Source organism: Ascidiella aspersa, chromosome 7, assembly GCF_963924565.1.
Source record: "Ascidiella aspersa chromosome 7, kaAscAspe10.2, whole genome shotgun sequence".
NCBI lineage: Eukaryota > Metazoa > Chordata > Ascidiacea > Phlebobranchia > Ascidiidae > Ascidiella > Ascidiella aspersa.
The window spans coordinates 15373348-15391031 of record NC_139453.1 but is presented as its reverse complement, the minus strand read 5'-3'; the positions used below and the strand labels follow the sequence as shown (position 1 = coordinate 15391031).

The 17684-nt window shown below is 36.2% G+C and overlaps 1 protein-coding gene across 1 annotated transcript; it reads left to right on the top strand.

Annotated features, from left to right (window-relative positions):
* Positions 1-290: 290 nt before the first annotated feature.
* Positions 291-16023, top strand: LOC146137994 (uncharacterized). Its single transcript, XM_083394885.1, has 15 exons — positions 291-388; positions 1896-2091; positions 3431-3784; positions 4731-4937; positions 5176-5286; positions 5787-5849; positions 6315-6564; positions 9389-9628; positions 10196-10327; positions 10576-10737; positions 10824-11120; positions 11729-11909; positions 12816-12993; positions 13329-13546; positions 14716-16023. The coding sequence occupies exons 2-15, from the start codon at positions 2045-2047 to the stop codon at positions 14985-14987; spliced, it is 2712 nt and encodes a 903-aa protein (XP_083251011.1). The 5' UTR covers positions 291-388; positions 1896-2044; the 3' UTR covers positions 14988-16023.
* Positions 16024-17684: the final 1661 nt, after the last annotated feature.

Below are 17684 nucleotides of genomic sequence, written 5' to 3'. Positions count from 1 at the left end.
AAAAGTGTGAATGATGTGCAGGAGCAAGGCTGTATAAAACAATAAACGTTATCACAGCAATCTCGCATTAATTATGTTTATTTATCGTTTTTCGATAGTTTAAACGCAATTCTGGAAAGCCAATCCACGTTAGTCGTTAGTGGATCATATCGCTAGCTTCACTTAATTAACATCAGGTCTCAGAACCATCTAACAGCAGACCATATGTTTTTGCAGTAATGCGAAAATATTGCCTTTTTATAACATCATTACCAGTTCATATCTGTGTTATATTTAATTGCACTACTTTCAGAGCTATTTTTACATTAAATTTGTATTTGCAACATGAGATTTTATATAGTCCTGGCTTTGGTTCTACTTGTATTATCAAGCGCAAAGGTTACAAAGAGTAAGCAACCATATTTTGTTATTTTTAGATTCCTATTTACATACTGATTTAGTTTGCATTACGTATAACAAAACAACAAAGAATCTGAAACCGATTCTGTAGCATAGTGGTTTCCAAGCTTAATTTCGTTGATGCACAGTTGCACACTAAGAAAGTGAAACAAATAACGCGGTACCTTTCTGCAAAACACACATATATATACCAAAACTAACCATCTCCTTTACTACATGTAATGTATTCGGTAAATATTAAAGTACTACTAGTTTTTTATTGTTGTGCATTAAAACCTCGCATGCTTGCTTCCATGTTTTTTTCTAATACTGGCGAGCAACAATTTCTTGAGGCACACTTGTGTGCCGGCAGTTTACAGTTTGAGAATCATTGCTCTCTTCTTTGCCAGACATAGGCTAACAATTTGTTATACAAGTTTGTTGTTTATATGAGTTTAATGAGTTTGCCGGCTTACATTGGTTGGTATAAACCCGTTGCTTGATTATTATAACTACCGGTTGTCAACATTTGATTTTTGACCTTGGGAAACATAAAGCGTTTTGTTTATAAAAACACTCATTAAAAATATTTTGTTAGTTTAAACCAGTGCTTTTCCCGTGGGATGGTACGCATTTATGCGGATAAAGAAAATTGTAATACGGATGACAAACGTCGTACGGATGAAAGTGCGGATGAATATAGTGCATATTATTATTTGTCATTATGTTAATTAAGTAATCTAATAAGCTGGTGCGCCCGGTTATGCGTTACAGGCAGGGACGTGCGGTCAGGGGAGGCAGTGCCTCTCCTGCCACCATCTGGCAAAGCCAAACGTATATTAAAGAGATGGTTATCACAGAATATATATTATTTGCTAAAGTATAGTACACATTGCATGTTTTTGGGTGATTTAATTTGTATGAATTCCTATAGTCCATATTCCTTCTCCCGCAAATTTTACGTTTTTTATACCTAAAGCGTGCTTTATTTTTTCCAATTTCTGTTGCCTTATTCATATCAAGCGTTCAAAATCGTTGAAATACGCGAGAGGCTGTGCCAAGCTTTGCCTCTCTACAGATCACAAAAGTTCTATGTACTGCATTGTGCGTGCCTTTTTCTTTCCCAATTCTCTCGGAAAACATGTCAAGTTCCAGCCAAGTCATAATTTGAGCAAGTGAATTTCAAGTCCAAATCCTTGTCATACAAAATTAAATGTTATCTATTACACTCAGAAACTCGTCCATTATGAGCAATAACTCAACTTAAAAAACAAGAAAAGCGCGATAAAGAAAATTGTTTTATTTGCAAAAATCAGATAAATAACCCATAATGAAACATTTGGTTTTAACCCAAGTTATTTGTTCAAGAAAAGTCATTTTTGTCCGAAAGACTTAAGTCAAGTTAAGTCATTTTGCACAAAATACTTAAGTGCACTTCAAGTCATTGACTTAAGTCATTATACAAAACTGCTTCTAAGCAACATAAGCAAAATATTTATTTTGGGTATGTTATTCAGAGAAAGAAAGAAAGCGCAATCTGAATGGCATTTTAAAACATAACGTTCCAAAACGTCAAAAATCCAATCGAAAGTGTCGCAAATGGTCACGAATGAGAACAAAATTATTCTGCAACAACTCCACTGATTGTCGGAATGGTATTGACGAAATGGTTCCGAAAAACATTTCCTTAAACCTAAACTACAATGTTGTGAGGTAAGTTTAATTAACATGATATTGTCAGGTGTAAATGTTTCTAAAGTTACGGAAGTTACAAAGTCTGTCATCTTTTCGAGTGACGTTTCTGACAAAAAATGTAACCCTATTATATTTGTTATAATAGTTTACTCGTTGTGCCTATATGTTCAAAACATACATGAGATGTGTACAATTCCAGAATGGTCGAAACCTCAGCGATTAGTTCAATCAATTACTCTCGCAATATGGTACACGGTACACCGAAAGCCAACGCAGACGAACCAAATCTGTCTATTAATGATACAAGTAAGGCAGGTTAAAAAACACATCTCCTGCAGTGAGGTTCTAACTCACGACCTCCGGTAATACCGGGACCGTCGCTCTACGAACTGATTTAGAAAGGTTCATAAAGGAGCGAGTCGAGAAACAACCATAGGCCTAGGCTTGCCACAACCGCAATCCTTGATCAAAAAGCAGCTTCAGAAGGGCTAGAGCACAGTTATTGAACACATATATGTGTATATAGTTTATCGCAATTTAAGTGGCATAGTATTTACCCTATGATTTAAACACCTGACGAGTTCCATAATATCAACCGGAGTACGCTTACCCAAAGGGGTAATTTTAGTCGGTTCGCGAACGTGTTCATTTACTGCCGCATTGACCATTTTTTTAAACAGTGATTAAAATAATTCGTTGCTAACGTTTTTGTGTTGGTCAAGAATACTTGTTTGATAGGGCTGATGAGGTAAGTCAAGGTTCTTTAGGCAATTTAGGCTCACGATAAAGGCCGAAAGTTTATTTTTGCCAAAATTTATACTTTTACAGCGGATACACTAAAGTCACGGGCTCACGGCTTCCAACCTTAAAAACGCGTGCGTGTTTTGTCTTTTTAATTTAGTGTTTTAAGAAGTACGCCATAAATGCAGAAGGGTTACGAAAAAAAAGTTTGAAAACTTATGTACTGGCAGCCTAAACCTAATTTCAACAGCAACGAGTATTTGTTTGTTAATTATAAATTTGATTTAAATATTCGAATGATTTAATTATATATGGTACCAAAATAAGAATATGCACTTCTTTACTATCTCAAATTTTAGATTAGAGTGCACGCTTAAAATGCATGGCAAGGCAAGAGGTAAATACATTAATATTGTCAGTTAAGAAATAGTTTGCTTGCTTACATACCTAAACGTAATATAATAGTTTATTTTTCATTGTTACCGGAACAAAAAAATCACAAAACACGGAAGAATCATTCATAACACACAGGCGTGTCGCGGCACACAGTTTGAGAATTACTAATCTAGATGTAACATAGCATATGTGTTTCGTGGTGATTTTATCTACTTGACAGGTGCAACAACGCCGAAACGCCGGTAAACAAAACTTGTCTCCTGAAGGAGAAACAATTTTGCAGTGGATTTTTTACATGCGTTGGCTACTCCCCGTGCGACCACGGCTGTTCGACGCACTTTCTTTGTCCGGACGGTAAAACGTGCCTAAAGCGTTCGACTGTCTGTGACCGAGTCACCTGTAACGACTGTCCAACCTTAGACAGTTGGCCAAACGGCCCTGGCTTTAAATGCGTAAAGAATTCTATTAAATGCAACTTGCCTCAACTGCTGCTCTGGGACGGGATTCAAGATTGTGACGACGGAGCTGATTTGTGTTACGAAAAACCCAATGGTAGCTTAAGTGGTGTTCCAACGTGAGTTTTAAAAATAATTTTTTTTTTCAATTGGTCTAAAGACATTTTATTGCAATGTTTTTTGGTCTATTAATTTCACCTCTCCGGTTCTCCTTACCTGTTTTTCCTGTAATTATCTTCAGCCTTGCCAATTAACATGGTGATTAAATGTTTAAACAAGACAAGGTGTTTTGCGTCTATATTTTGCCAGATAAATAGATTTAATTTCTTTTGTTAGATTAGATAGATCTTTGGAAAGTTTTTTTGATGAAGTTTTTCATTTTAACTAAAGCAACACGATCTTAAGACAAATCATTGTTGTATTTTGTCAGGCTATTGAATAAGCTAAGGCAGGGGTTCTTAAACTTAAAAAAGACTAAACATTAAAAAAAAGAATAAACAGTTTTTAGGGTTAGAAACCATAATGTGGTCTCCTTGCAATATAACCATAAACATTATTCAAAGGTAATTTGCGGCCTATTACCGGTATACTATTATAAAAGTGCCGAAATTTATCAAATATTCTTGTCTTACATTATAATCAAATCTGATATTTGTTACAGTTGCATAATGATGGTGAGTAACGTCACGCTCATTTCTTACGATCAACTATAATTATTTCCAAAGGCGAGAAATTATTGTTAAAACAAAATGTTGGTTACGTATTGTGAAAATATTTAATAATTTGTTACGTCTAGAGGCAAACCAAATTATGAGCTGCATAGTCGTTTTAGTTTTAAACCCTGTAAGTAAAATTAAATACTTCGAAAAATCGTTACTTCTATCAGCAAATTCTTTGAATTAATGTTACTAAAAATCGTCTTCCATTAAAATGGACTTGCTTGCGTACATGTGAACTTCTCCCCTGGAGGTACGCGTTCCCCGGTTTGAAAACCCGTGATTCAGGACTAAGATTTCAAGTGATTGGGAATTGGTATGTACCCCACCAACCTGTTTTATCGTACAGGGACATACGCAATTTAAGTGGAGTACAATTTAACTGGCGACGTTGCTTCAAATGTCTTGACGATTCCATGATCATAAACAAGCAAAGCATATGTGACGGTATTTTCGACTGCCCCGACTTAAGTGACGAGTGTCTTTGTCAAGGAAATATTCCAACGATTTGCGCCAATGTTGAAATGCCATTTAATGAAAAATCAGTATCAAAAAGGTAAAATATTTTTTATTTACAATTGAAAAGGTTGTTTTAAGTTAGTAAACATTGTCATTTCATTAGATGGTATTTGAAAATGTCTCATCAGTCTTCCAGTTTGAATGAATACTGGTATATTTTTTTTCACCGGTCTTTTTTAGCTTGAATGTTAATCGTGGTAAAGTTTCCATAAAATAACAGCTTTACAACTATCACATTATATTATCAGAATACTAAACTATTTCATTTCTCAAAGGACCAAAATGCTTTGTTTACCGGGCCAAGTGATTTGTCCTGAGAATAAATGTATAAATCGAAGCGAAGTTTGCGATGGAAAAGTTGACTGTGCAAATGCAATTGACGAAAAGTAAGCGAAGGTCGACTGTTATTGTAATATATTCGTTCTGGCATACCGTACCCTTTTTTGTCTTGTCATTACGTTGTATGAACAGATGAATGCCCGTATGTAACCATAATTGCTTTTAAAGTATCACCAAAATCAGCCAGGGAGTTTTATTTATGAGGTGCATTGGCTGCTAAAAAGCTGACTTTGTAATTCGAAGTTTAGGTATTCCAGCTCTATCGGCCAGCCGACAAATTACTGCAAGTCTAATTATGTCGAACTTTTTTTGCTCTATCAACAAGTTGTTCGTTAGTTACGAATCAAACAAATTTGAATATTTTAAGTGTGTTTACGCGATACGTTTTTATCAACGATAACTATAACATTTGTGTTTAGCCTTTAAAAATAAATGGCTCAAAAATGAGTTATGTTATCGCAAATCAAATTAGTTTTTACCCAAAGTATAATTCAACATGCTTATGCATCTACCGAGTCTCACTCCATGAATCATATTTTTCTTACAGTGCAGCATTCTGTCGTGGAACAATTCCATGTGCTAACGCTACAAAACCGTATGAAAGATGTCGGTACGTAAATTAATATACTGCATGATATTTTTATCAGTTTTTTTAATGTCATGTTCCTTCTAATAAATTGGCCATACGAATATATACAAAATAAATGCCTTTAGTAGGCCGACCTATGATATTAATACGTACATGCGATTTTATATCAGTATAAATTTATATACACAACGATATTATTCCATGAGTAACTAAGTAAAACTAATAAATAATAATGAAACCTACACACAATAATAATAATCGCATTTTGAAATTCCCGAGTGGGGCAAGTTGCTGTGTTCGATGTAGGAATAATATTGACTATGGCATTTAAATTATTGATAGTCGACTGTTTGAATGAGATTCGCCTAATCCTTTTTTTATACGAAATTTGTTCAATTTCGTACGCCTATTGTACGGAAGGTCCTTTTTCTACATAATTGTCGTCAAAAATTCTTTATTTGACAATGAAACAATGTTGTCTGACAGTTGTTCACATCTTGCTGCCAAAACGTGCTTCAGAAGGTCTGCTGTCTATTGTGACGAAGTTCAACAATGTATACTCAAGAGTCGAAAACGCGTTTTGTTTAATCAACCGGCCGAGGATGAATGCACGGGAAAGTGTCTTGCAATCAGCAGTGGAAAAAATTCCAGTAGCAGCAAACTGAGCATTGATTGTACGTGGAGACCTCCAACAAACCGCACAACCTTTGTTTGCAAGGGTTTTCGTGGAAAACGGGTATTATTCACTTATATTAAATTATTTCGTGCGACCAAAAAAGTTTTTGTCAGATTTGTTTGGTATGTTCTATATAGGACCTGGGTGGGCAAGTATTTTTACCGCGCGCCGCATAAGAAACATAAAATGATGTGGCGGGCCTGGTCATAAAGAGGATTTTAAATACAGGTAATATGACGTCACACTATGACGTTATAAAACAAGTAAGCTAAAGAACACAATTTGAAGAAAAGGCGACGCAATGCATTTCGCAAAGTGCGAAAAAATCGCGGCTATTTCGTTTAAAATGCAATATTTAATTCAAAATTGACGCATTGCGGAGGGGATGCGAAGCATTGAACACAGAAAAAGTATATGTGCTCTTTTTGATATGTTAGCATGATCAAGTTGAGGGGGACATTAACCCAACAGTTCAAGGCTAAAAACGTAAAAACTTCACACACAATAACTTACAATGCCTTTTTTGCTTTTTGAGTCTTTAAGTTTTAAGTTTTACTAATGTACGTTCGTATAGTTTCACAATGTTTTCGTTTGAAAGAGTGGCACAGTGCAGAGGGCGACTTTTGTCTGTAAAGACGCTCAAAAAATACGTTGAACTTATGAGAAAGACAAAACAGATCGCGAAAAAAGGGAAAAATATTTTCCATTTTAGTCCTTAAAACAGGTTAAAAATAGAGTTTGGCGGGGACATAAATCCGTCCCTGGAAAGAGTGAATGTTTATGTTTTAACCAAATGTAGAAAGTCTCCCTGGTTTGTATTTTAAGATAAATGAGCCGCGAGCCGGATTAAAATGCTTGAAGGGCCGTATTTTGCCCAGGTCTTGCTACCACTACCCGTGTTTGTGAAACCTTGTAAATCGAATATTTAAAAGGTATCCGTGTGAACCAATTTTTTTTTAACTTAGTTTAATGTATATTCCAGTGTTTGTTAAACTACCTGTGGTAAGTCAAGGCGCATGTGCAGAACTCTAAAAGCATTGTAAGCGCACGAGGAGAGCAAAACGAGCGCGAATTGTTTTTGGGTACTATAGACCAGGGTCCGCAAATAGTGGGTAGCGACCCAAATTTGAGTCGCGGGACCATTAAGTTTGGGTCGCGAAAGCCTTAATATATTTTAATTGCGGCCTATATTTGGTAAGTTTTTATTGTTTTCATTAGTGCACTAAATTATATACAAGAGAGCCGTCTTACTATAAGGGCGACTAGCATTGTCACGCGAAATCTATACACTAAGCCCCATAAAATGTCGAGACCTTCGTTCGATTTGGCGGAGAAAAAAGCGCTTGCAATCCGACGCTATTTTTGGCCATTGCCGAAACACCAAACTAATCTGCCTTTTTTTCTGTTTTTTAACCAAAGCGTCGTGAGCAGGTTGCACTCAATTAAATATATGCAAACGTTTTCTCGTTTTACGCGAATCTTTATGTGTTTAATGCGTTCTATACAGTTGTGGGACACTAGGTGATGAAAATGTAACTTATAGTCATTTCTTTTATATTAAAAGTTTTGCTAACTAAAACCAGATGCAGGCAATCTGATTGCGCTTGGCGCATTGAGTTAAGCTGGACAAAGCAGGGTTATTTAACGTTCTTGTGTTAAAATGTCGCGTTTGGTTTAATTTTGTAACATCATGTCTTAAAATTTATATTGCCTTCTCGAAAATCCCCAGATCCTCGCCTTATAATGTTGAGTTTCCTAAAAGGATTGCGAGACGTCGGGCATTTTTAGTAAGCCGCGCCAAAAAGTGGTTGAAGGGGTTATGGCGGGGAGTTGATGGGGCTGCAACCCCTGAACTCATATTGGTTGCTAAATCATATTTGTCATCCGAATGAGACATCACAAGTAGTAAAACTCAAGACTGCTTTTCAGTTGTGTTACAGAACTCTTTCTCTTTTAAAATTAACAAAACGCATAACACAGATTTGTCTTAATAAATAGAGACACAATAAGTTGCTGTGTTTTTTAACAAAGCTATTTATTAAAAACAATTCGAGAATTATTTGGGTCGCGAGACCTTGGTACTAGTAATTTTGGGTCGCGCCAAAAATGATTTGCGGGCCCCTGCTATAGACCACCAGTATATCTCTCTCTTTTTAACATATAGGTCTTATTAGTTGCATAAATCGTTAAAGTACATGCTCAACAAGCTAACCAAAAACATTTTATAATATTAAAAGCATTGTTTGTTATTTCTATTTTACTGTGGCTCATTTATCAACCTTGCTTGCCGCACCAGGGCTCCGACGCTCCGTTAAAAAAGCGCTCGCCTATTGCTTCGCCACAAAGTTCTTATTTGTTACGGTTTAACATCCAGAAATCTAGACGTTTTAGACTTACAGCAAATTAAGAAAAACATTATTATTCGCTTTACAGAAAACTTGTGGTTTTCAACTGTATTAGCTTTTTTGACAGGTAAAAGTTTTTTTAGTTTGCTCAATGTTGATTAACAAATCAAATCACCTTCATCGCTTCGAAATCACGGTTGTGAGCCGGACTAAATGAGTCCGACTCAGATCTAGAAAACAAAGTTGAGTCGCAACTCCACTTTAAGTTTAACCGATACATGACGACCGTAAAAATATTGTCCATACTACAAGCAATGCCCTGATTTTTTACATTGACATTTCTAAACAAGACCAATATACCGAAACTTATACTTTAATATACATTTTATGGTACATTGTATTAGGGTTGAAGACACACATTGGGTGTATAGTTAGCAATCTGCAACTCGATCCCTGTTTTAGTTATATGCTATTGTAATTAATTGTAACTGGGTAGATACGCAGCAATCCATTCATTGATGTTTGTTTGTTTTCCACAGCTCCGAATAAACATTTCACTAGTGTGCGACAGCGTTGTTGACTGTCAACCGAAAAAGTATAGAATTGCAAACGACGAGAGTCACTGCCCCGGTCGCTTCAGATGCAAATCCATCGATCACAAGTCAAGTATACCCCGAACAAAAAGATGTGACGGAATTATCGACTGTATTAATCGGGCAGACGAACTGAGGAAAATGTGCAAGAAGCGATATTACTGCAAGGGGTTAAATAACACCAAGGTTAAAACTGAAACATCAAATAACTCTATGTTAGCTACACGCTTGTCGCTTACGACTTACGTACATTTTCAATTACCAGTAATGTTGCCAACTCACCAGGCGTGGATCCAGATTTGTTTTGTTTAGAGGGTCTATTAAAAATTTCAGACGTGATGTCTCAAAGTTACGTTATAACGCAACGTCACAAAGTAACTTCAGAACATGACGCCTGAAACTGAAATCTTAACGTGACGTCATATAAAAGTAACCTTAAGAATAATAGACAACAAAAAATCTAGTTTGGGGGTACGTCCACGTGCCCCCACTGGATCCCCCCTTAAACTTACCAAGACAATATTAACTTCTTATGGTAACAAAAAACAAAGATATAACTAAACCCTTTAGAAATGACGCTCAAAGTTTTTTATTCTGTTTGGTTACAAGTTCTTTATATAAGTATAATTAGGGGTTGCTTAATTTATTAAATAGTATAACCGAGGTATGATACATATAAACCTTTGTAGGTTTCGTAGGCCACATATTTTAACATAATCAACACATTCTATGTCTACACCTTCTTGTTTTTAGATATCGATTCCCAAGGAAGAAAAGTGCGACTTTGTAATCAATTGCGACAATGCTAGTGATGAAATGAATTGCTCGACTACTAAGCGGTTTTATTGTGAAAATGGCAAACCGTTATTTATTCGACGAAAGTTGGTGGGTAATTCTATTATTCACCTTTGTTTGTACGGCCTTCGAAAATATCGTCATATGAAAAAACATATATTATTAGTAATTTGTTGTTTTGATGCCACCCAAAACACACGTCCTGTTTAAAATTAGCTGATACTATAGCGCTTGACGCCAGGAGCAAAACGCGCTTGGTGGCAACCAACCTATACTGCTACAATTCGCGTGTTCGAGTAAACTATTCGTTTATGAATAGTGTTTGTATTTGTATAAAGATGTTCAACGGCGTCGGAGATTGCAGTGACTGGAGCGACGAATGTCCAAGCAAGCAATCTACTGGCGATAATGTCCTTTCGTCGCGTTACGAACTCATTGCAAATCCAGTTTTACGTGCAGCCGTTTGGATAATGGCAATCTTAGCATTAGCTGGAAACATGGTACCGGTTATTAATAGCTTTACTTACGCCGCGTCTTTTTGTAGGCCGAGGTGTTCGTTAAATTAATTCCGACCCTGTTTTTTCAGGTCGTCCTGATCAGGACTGTGCGTCTCCTGAGATCAAAGGATATCGTATCACGTTCACTCAAAATCAATCACATGCTCGTATTGAATTTGGCCTTTTCCGACATATTGATGGGCATATATCTGTTAATGCTCGGTGCGGCTGGAGCACGCTATAGTGGGATTTACTGCTCGAATGACCTTGCTTGGAGGTCGGGCAACACGTGTTTGGCGATGGGGATATTGGTTGTTCTCTCGAGCGAATCGTCAGTAATCACTATGGGTTTGCTAACGTCGTTTAGACTCTACACTCTTCTTAATGTAAAATGTTTTTTTTTTATGAGATGTTTCATTATAATATACTTGATTTTAAGCATGTGTAGTTTCGAACACGTGGCAATTAGCGAGATTTAGCCACCTTTATGAAAAATATGTAAATTTAGGAGGGTGTATGTGGAGTGTGTATGTGTTCCACAAATAATCCTAGCTAGAATAAACTCTTTAAACTGGCTTTTTTGCGTTTATTATATTTCTTGTATTGCAAGTTGAGAATAGTTTTTTTTTTTGCGAACATAGAATGTTCACAAATGTATCGTTCTCGGCCATTGCTAAACCAGAATACGCGTCAGGTCAAAAAGTGAATCATTACGCAACGAACAAGAGGCAAAGCTGGTAGATGGGGATGTAGGTGTTCTTTTGCAAACAAACAGCACCTTGGGCACATGATTATATACTTTAAACTGTCTTGGGTTTCTCGATATGCTCTTTTATAAGTATGTTCCTAAAAGTTTCTCATTTTAATATCGTCAATTGAATATTTTGCTATTTGAAGCATAGCGTTTGAACGCTAAATACATATTTATTAACTCAATTAAGTAAGTGCAACACAAATGTTGCCCTCTTTGCAATTGTCATCCTTCTCTTCACAGCCATTCAAATCTATGACGACTCCCAAGCCGAGAATAGTGACCTACCTTATTCTGCTTTGCTGGTTGATAAGCACTTTAATTGCCGTGCTTCCAGCTGTTCCGCGAATGCAGAGTACCTTCACCAGCACTGCCCTGATGAAAGATAACCTTTTCTTTGAGAAAACAACTGTAAATTTTTCTAGTAAGTTAAAAGTAAACACAATAGGACCTACAAAGCAACAATAAACTGTCCAAAGCAGCATAATCTGTAATACCGGTACCATAGTATTAAGACCAATGACATAATAAAGCCAAATATGAAGTTATATCCACAAAAAGTAAGATCTAAAATCCTCTGAACAAGATTTAAACCTGTCTGAATAAGATTTAAATTTAACGGCCTTCACAATAACGCCAAAAACTGTATGGAGAGAGATGGGACGATTGGGGACGTCTGTCTGGCTGAGGATATTTTTTTTTCTGACGTTTTTGCCCTTTAGTTTGTACGAAGCCGTGGGGCCCCGCTGTTTTAGCACCAGATTGTTTGCTTTTGTTTGGGGCTAGCAGCGGGTAATGGGCGCGTCATAAATTTGGTAAAGGTTGAGATTGTTAGGGGAGTTAGGGATGAAGTTGGTGGGGTTTGGATTTAAGCAATTTAGCTCTCTTACGATTAGACGTTACAACTATTAGGTCTTATTTTCGTCGTATTTCCAACTGTATTCTATTAAGATCTTTATGTTGTTTTAATTTCGGTCCTATGGCTTAAGTGCAGTCAAACTTGTTAGTGTAAAGATTCATTCTACATTTATAGACAAAGATAATCAAAACGGGTTAACCTTTGTATTACGAATGGTATACGTGTAACAAATAAGGCAAAGAAGCGAGTATCGTTGTTTATGTTATCATCCCTCCATAACAAGGTTTTGGTTCTGCAAGAAAACGTGATCGTGCACCAATATCCTCACCAATTATTCTACTTCAGGTGATATTCCGTGTCACTTCTCAATCGAAATTGCGAAGTATCATACATAGGTTTTCCGTTTATAACTTTTGCTCTATACGAGTTTTATCCAGAAAATATTTCTAGTTTTTTTTACCATTGTTACAGGTTTTCAAAATCTTTTGAAGCGGGCGACAATTTATTCACCCACCATCCATGAAAAACCACCACTTTATGGATCTGTTGTTGGTCAAGCCCGTGATGCCTATTTATGGGAGCAGCTTGAAGCGTTATTGAAGCAGGAAGCAGTTACACTTCCGAATTTTAACGTAACTTATTTATTCGGGTAAGCTGAATTATTGTCATATTAAAAAGCGATGGTCAAACCATTGCTAAAAACGGAGCTATATTATTTTAAATGATTTTTTGTTTTACAAACAAGTTTATTTTATACCTAATCTTGTACAATGTATAGTGAAGGTGTACTTATTGACGACGGTAGTAGTCGGTCGACGTAACCGTACTCTAGTGATTAAAAACATCCAACAATTAAAAATGTACTTTCAGATTAGTTACGACCCTTGTATATATATGTTTAATAAAATGTATAAATTTTCAGTTTGTATAACGTTAAATATTTTCCAACCATGATGGCATGAATGTTTTCATGCCGGTTTTTAGTTATTACAGTGAAAGTAGCGTCTGTATCCCGAAGATATTTGTAACAACAAAAGACAAAGTATGGTCCTTTTCGTTCTCGGTTACCACATTCAACTTTATCGTTTTCCTTTACTTCGCCACTGCCTATGCATTTATTGGCACAAAATCTATTGCAATGCAAAAGTTCAAAAACGAGAATAGCAGAAGTTCCAGCACGGGAGCTAAAAATCAGAGTGTTGGTGAGTTAACAAGTTGCTGTGCTTTGTTTGAAGGGTCAAACAGATTTTATTCGATTATAATGCCTATCATTATGTAAAATTGTATGTATATTACCAACACGTATTACAAGTGTGGACCAGCGATTCACAATTTTGATTCTATTACTCACACTTTTGTAGTTTTCTTTATCGTCTGATTGTTTTGACTAAAACATACACTTCATAAGTAGCCCGAACACCGCAAAAGTGAGAATAAATAGTATCCCAAAACAATCCCTAAACAATCTACCATCCTCCCCGAATTCTTGTGAAGGAACACGAACGTAAATCGACTTCACATGCAAATTTTAACGAAAATTGTGAAGTATAAAAGAACAAAAGAAAGCCTAACAGTAGGTGGGTAACATAGAACCAACAGTAACTACTATAAAACTAAAACTGTAAAACTACTTGTGCCGCCGCAAATTTATTGGTACCTCCATATTATACGGCGTCCCTCCAGGTAACCTCTGATTTACATGGTATACAATTTTCGTTTGTTTTTCGCCACGTCAACATCGTTGGCAAAAAATTGTAACGCTGTAATTGGTGATGACGAAATATAGAGACCTAATTTATTTTCGGTAAGTAAATATAAGGCGGGCGTTGAATCAACCTTGACAACCTTTAGCTTTTGGTTCCTTCCTTTTATAAGCATATATGTCTAAACATGTGTAATTTATGTTATTACTTTCAAACCTTTCACAATGAACTACATTTTATACATTTCTGTTATTTTAATAAATGACCTTCCGACAAAGCTGAGACTAGCGGTCAACGAGCTTTCTGAGCAAGGGGCTGGATAACGTAGAACCTGGCTATCGCGGTCTAAGTAACTATTAGGATTGACGATCGTGGGCTAGATATTTCCGTCAAACTTTATTAACTGGATTGGTCGAACTTCATTAACTTGGTTTTTAATTGCACCCCACAGCATTTCAACTGTACTCTACTTTGGTTAAACAAATTGGCCGCGGGCCAGCAGAATTAATTTTTCCCCTTGGTCCGTATAGTTTGGTGACCCCTGATTTAGACTTATAAACTGTTGGGATTACATATCAACCCACTATATTTTGTATACCGCTGTGGAGTGTTTTTGTCAAACCTTTGTCAGCAATAACTGTATTGTAATTGCGCAATTTTTTTTTCAGAAATTCAAAAAAGAATATTTCGCCTGGTGCTTACTGACTTTTGTTGTTGGGTTCCTATTACCATCATGGCCTTTATTAACTTCAGTGGAGTTAAAGTTCCCAGCGTGGCATACGTCGTGTCAGCGATCGTTCTATTGCCTATCAACAGCGCCCTGAATCCAATTATATACTCGAACGTTTGGGAACTAGTATTGGAAAAATGCAAGCAATTAATAAAAAAAAAAAAACCTTCTACTTCAACTTCAAACAATATTGCATCGACGCGACTATAAAAACTTTTTACTCTGTATCAAATCAATTTCGTTTTTGTTAAAGCAACTTCTGTTCGAGGTTAAAAATATAATTCTTATAATTTAATTGTTTATATTTGGACTAACCTGCTCCAAAACTGTCAATTGTTAATCATAACATGCTATAAGATCCAAAAGAGCCTAAAAAGTTTAAATATTCGAACAAACAACAAATACTACCCAAAATAGCCATGAACAACAACGACTAGTCAAACAACTTCTACTAGCAAACTCAAACCATTCAACACCAGCTTCAAGCAACAAGTAACAACAAGACATACAACACAAAGAAAAGCCCGGAAACAAAAAAAAAAGCCCGGAAACAAGTCACCAAACCCTAACGACCAGAACAATGACTACAAATTGACGTCACAACTCAGGTCCTCTTTAGCAACCAAGAAAACGAAACAACCAAACAATGTTAACAATTTACAATTGAAGTACGGTTTAAATTCGCTTGGTTCCCGGTGTCCTCTTGGTTTGAAGATTGGCGTTGATCTGTTTTTCGTTTTTAAGAGGAACCATGCTGGTTTAAAAAACATATTAGGATAAAAGTCAAGTTTTACAACACAAAAACCTGTTTTAATTGAATGATATGGTATCGTAGATACCCTTCAATGAAAAGTTGCTTGTACCAACAGAATGTAGCAATCATTGGCGTATATTTGTTGTTTTTACTCACTTCCCTATGATCCTGTAGCTCAGTTGCTAAAGCAACGGTCCCGGTATGGCCGGATGTCGTGAGTTCAAATCTTACTGCAGGCTAGTTGTTCTCCAAAATCCTCGACAAGCACGTACTAAAAAGCGAAATAAAAATAAAAAAGGTGTTTGTTAGCAATTTTTGTTACTCCAATAAACCTGAATACCTGCTGTAATTCTGTGTACTTCAAATGAAAATGAATACAATTTGTATATTCTATTTAATTACTAGCGCTATCGCGATTGTACAGTGCACAGTGCTGCGTAGTGATCATTCTTAACTAAACCAGAGCAGAAGCGTATAGCCATGTTATTTTTGCGCCCGTGGCAAGCTATAAAATTAGCGCCCTCTCCTCCATATGTTTAATCACATTTTCTATTACATTAACATAATATACGGTACCTTACTTTATACGAAAAAAAACAATTAAACCTTTAATAGAAAATTGTATTACAGGGTTACAATTCTGTACTTATTTTTAAGTGCAGTGTCTTAGAAATTCCTAATTTAATTATTTATAAGAAACGTGCGTATCACGTGCCTGTTATGAGTTGTGTGCCTAGTTTTCGTTACCTGTACAAGAACGTTTTCAATCAATTCGGACACTTTGACTAGGATTGAAAAACATTCTACACTCAATAATTTATCTTACTGAATTATGACGTAGCCTAATAGTAAGTAATGTGTTAGTTATTTCCTAAAGTGCTTTGCTTTTTTTTTTAGTTGAAGTACATTGGACGTTTGATTCTTCATGTCAAAGCTGATAAATTCAGACATATGGTTGTAACTGCCGACTAAACGTTAGGTTAGACCTAGAGAATAAGTAAGCAAAATCACATTTTTTGCGATTGATGTAAAAATGATTTGCTCATGTCAAATCAAAATTATACCTACTATTACTTTTTTCAAGTTTACCTTTTTAGAGCAATAATTGGTGTTAACCCATTTTAAGCCGTTATTCAAAGCGCAATTTTGAGAAATGATTTCGTAAAACCTTGTATAAGTATGTCATCACATCAGGCCAGCGTGATTTTTTTGTGCTTGTCGAATAGCCACAAAGTCACGTCAAAACAACAGGTTACTACAGGTCAAACTGGTCGCACAATAATATAATATAATAGGAATATGACCTCACAACGGGAAGTAAGAGGCGGCAAAATAGCGCAACTGCTATCATGTAGCTAGTCATCGGCCTATTGTCATGCGTTATCTGGTACACCCCTGTACACCCCACCAAAGTGGTACACCCTTTAAAAATCATGGCACACCCTGGGGTGTACGATACACCCGGCTGAAAAGCACTGCTATATAGTAGTCATTAAATTAATGCAAAGTAAGAGAGAATGTTAAAACCTAGGCACAATTCTATATCCGAGAATGATCGACCAAAAAGTCCGCAATAATTATGCCAGTTACATAAATTAAGGGTTTACAGTTCTTTGCGAAAATAGCAAGTTAGAAACCTCAGTATGTCATTTGCAGCATAGTATTAGACATAAGAGCATGGTGAATATTAAACTTAGGCGTTATCTACATCCGCAATTCCTAAATAAATCCGGAGAGCATTTTGCTCAATTAAACCTTCTGGCAGGCAAGTGTCTACCATTTCCAAAATCATGCAACTCCCATGGGCATTACGTCTTACAAGTTACGTATCGAATTGCTGAGTGTAAAAAGCCTAACAGCTTTGGTAAGAAGCTTCTATTCTGTCTGCAGTAGTTCATCTTGTAAGCACGACGAAACTATAGTGAAGTTTGTCGTACCGCTATCTAACGATACTATTTTCTGTCGCATTATATCCCTTTTGGCACCTCTTATTTATGTAAAGCAAAATGTTCAGATCAGACACAGCCGTGATTAAAACAAACTATCGATCACGAAGAAACGCCAAAAAAATGTTAGTGGCGGTTTCACAGATTTTTCCAAAATTCAATGAAGTTTGTAGAAATAAGCTATACCCCACGTCACAACGGATATTT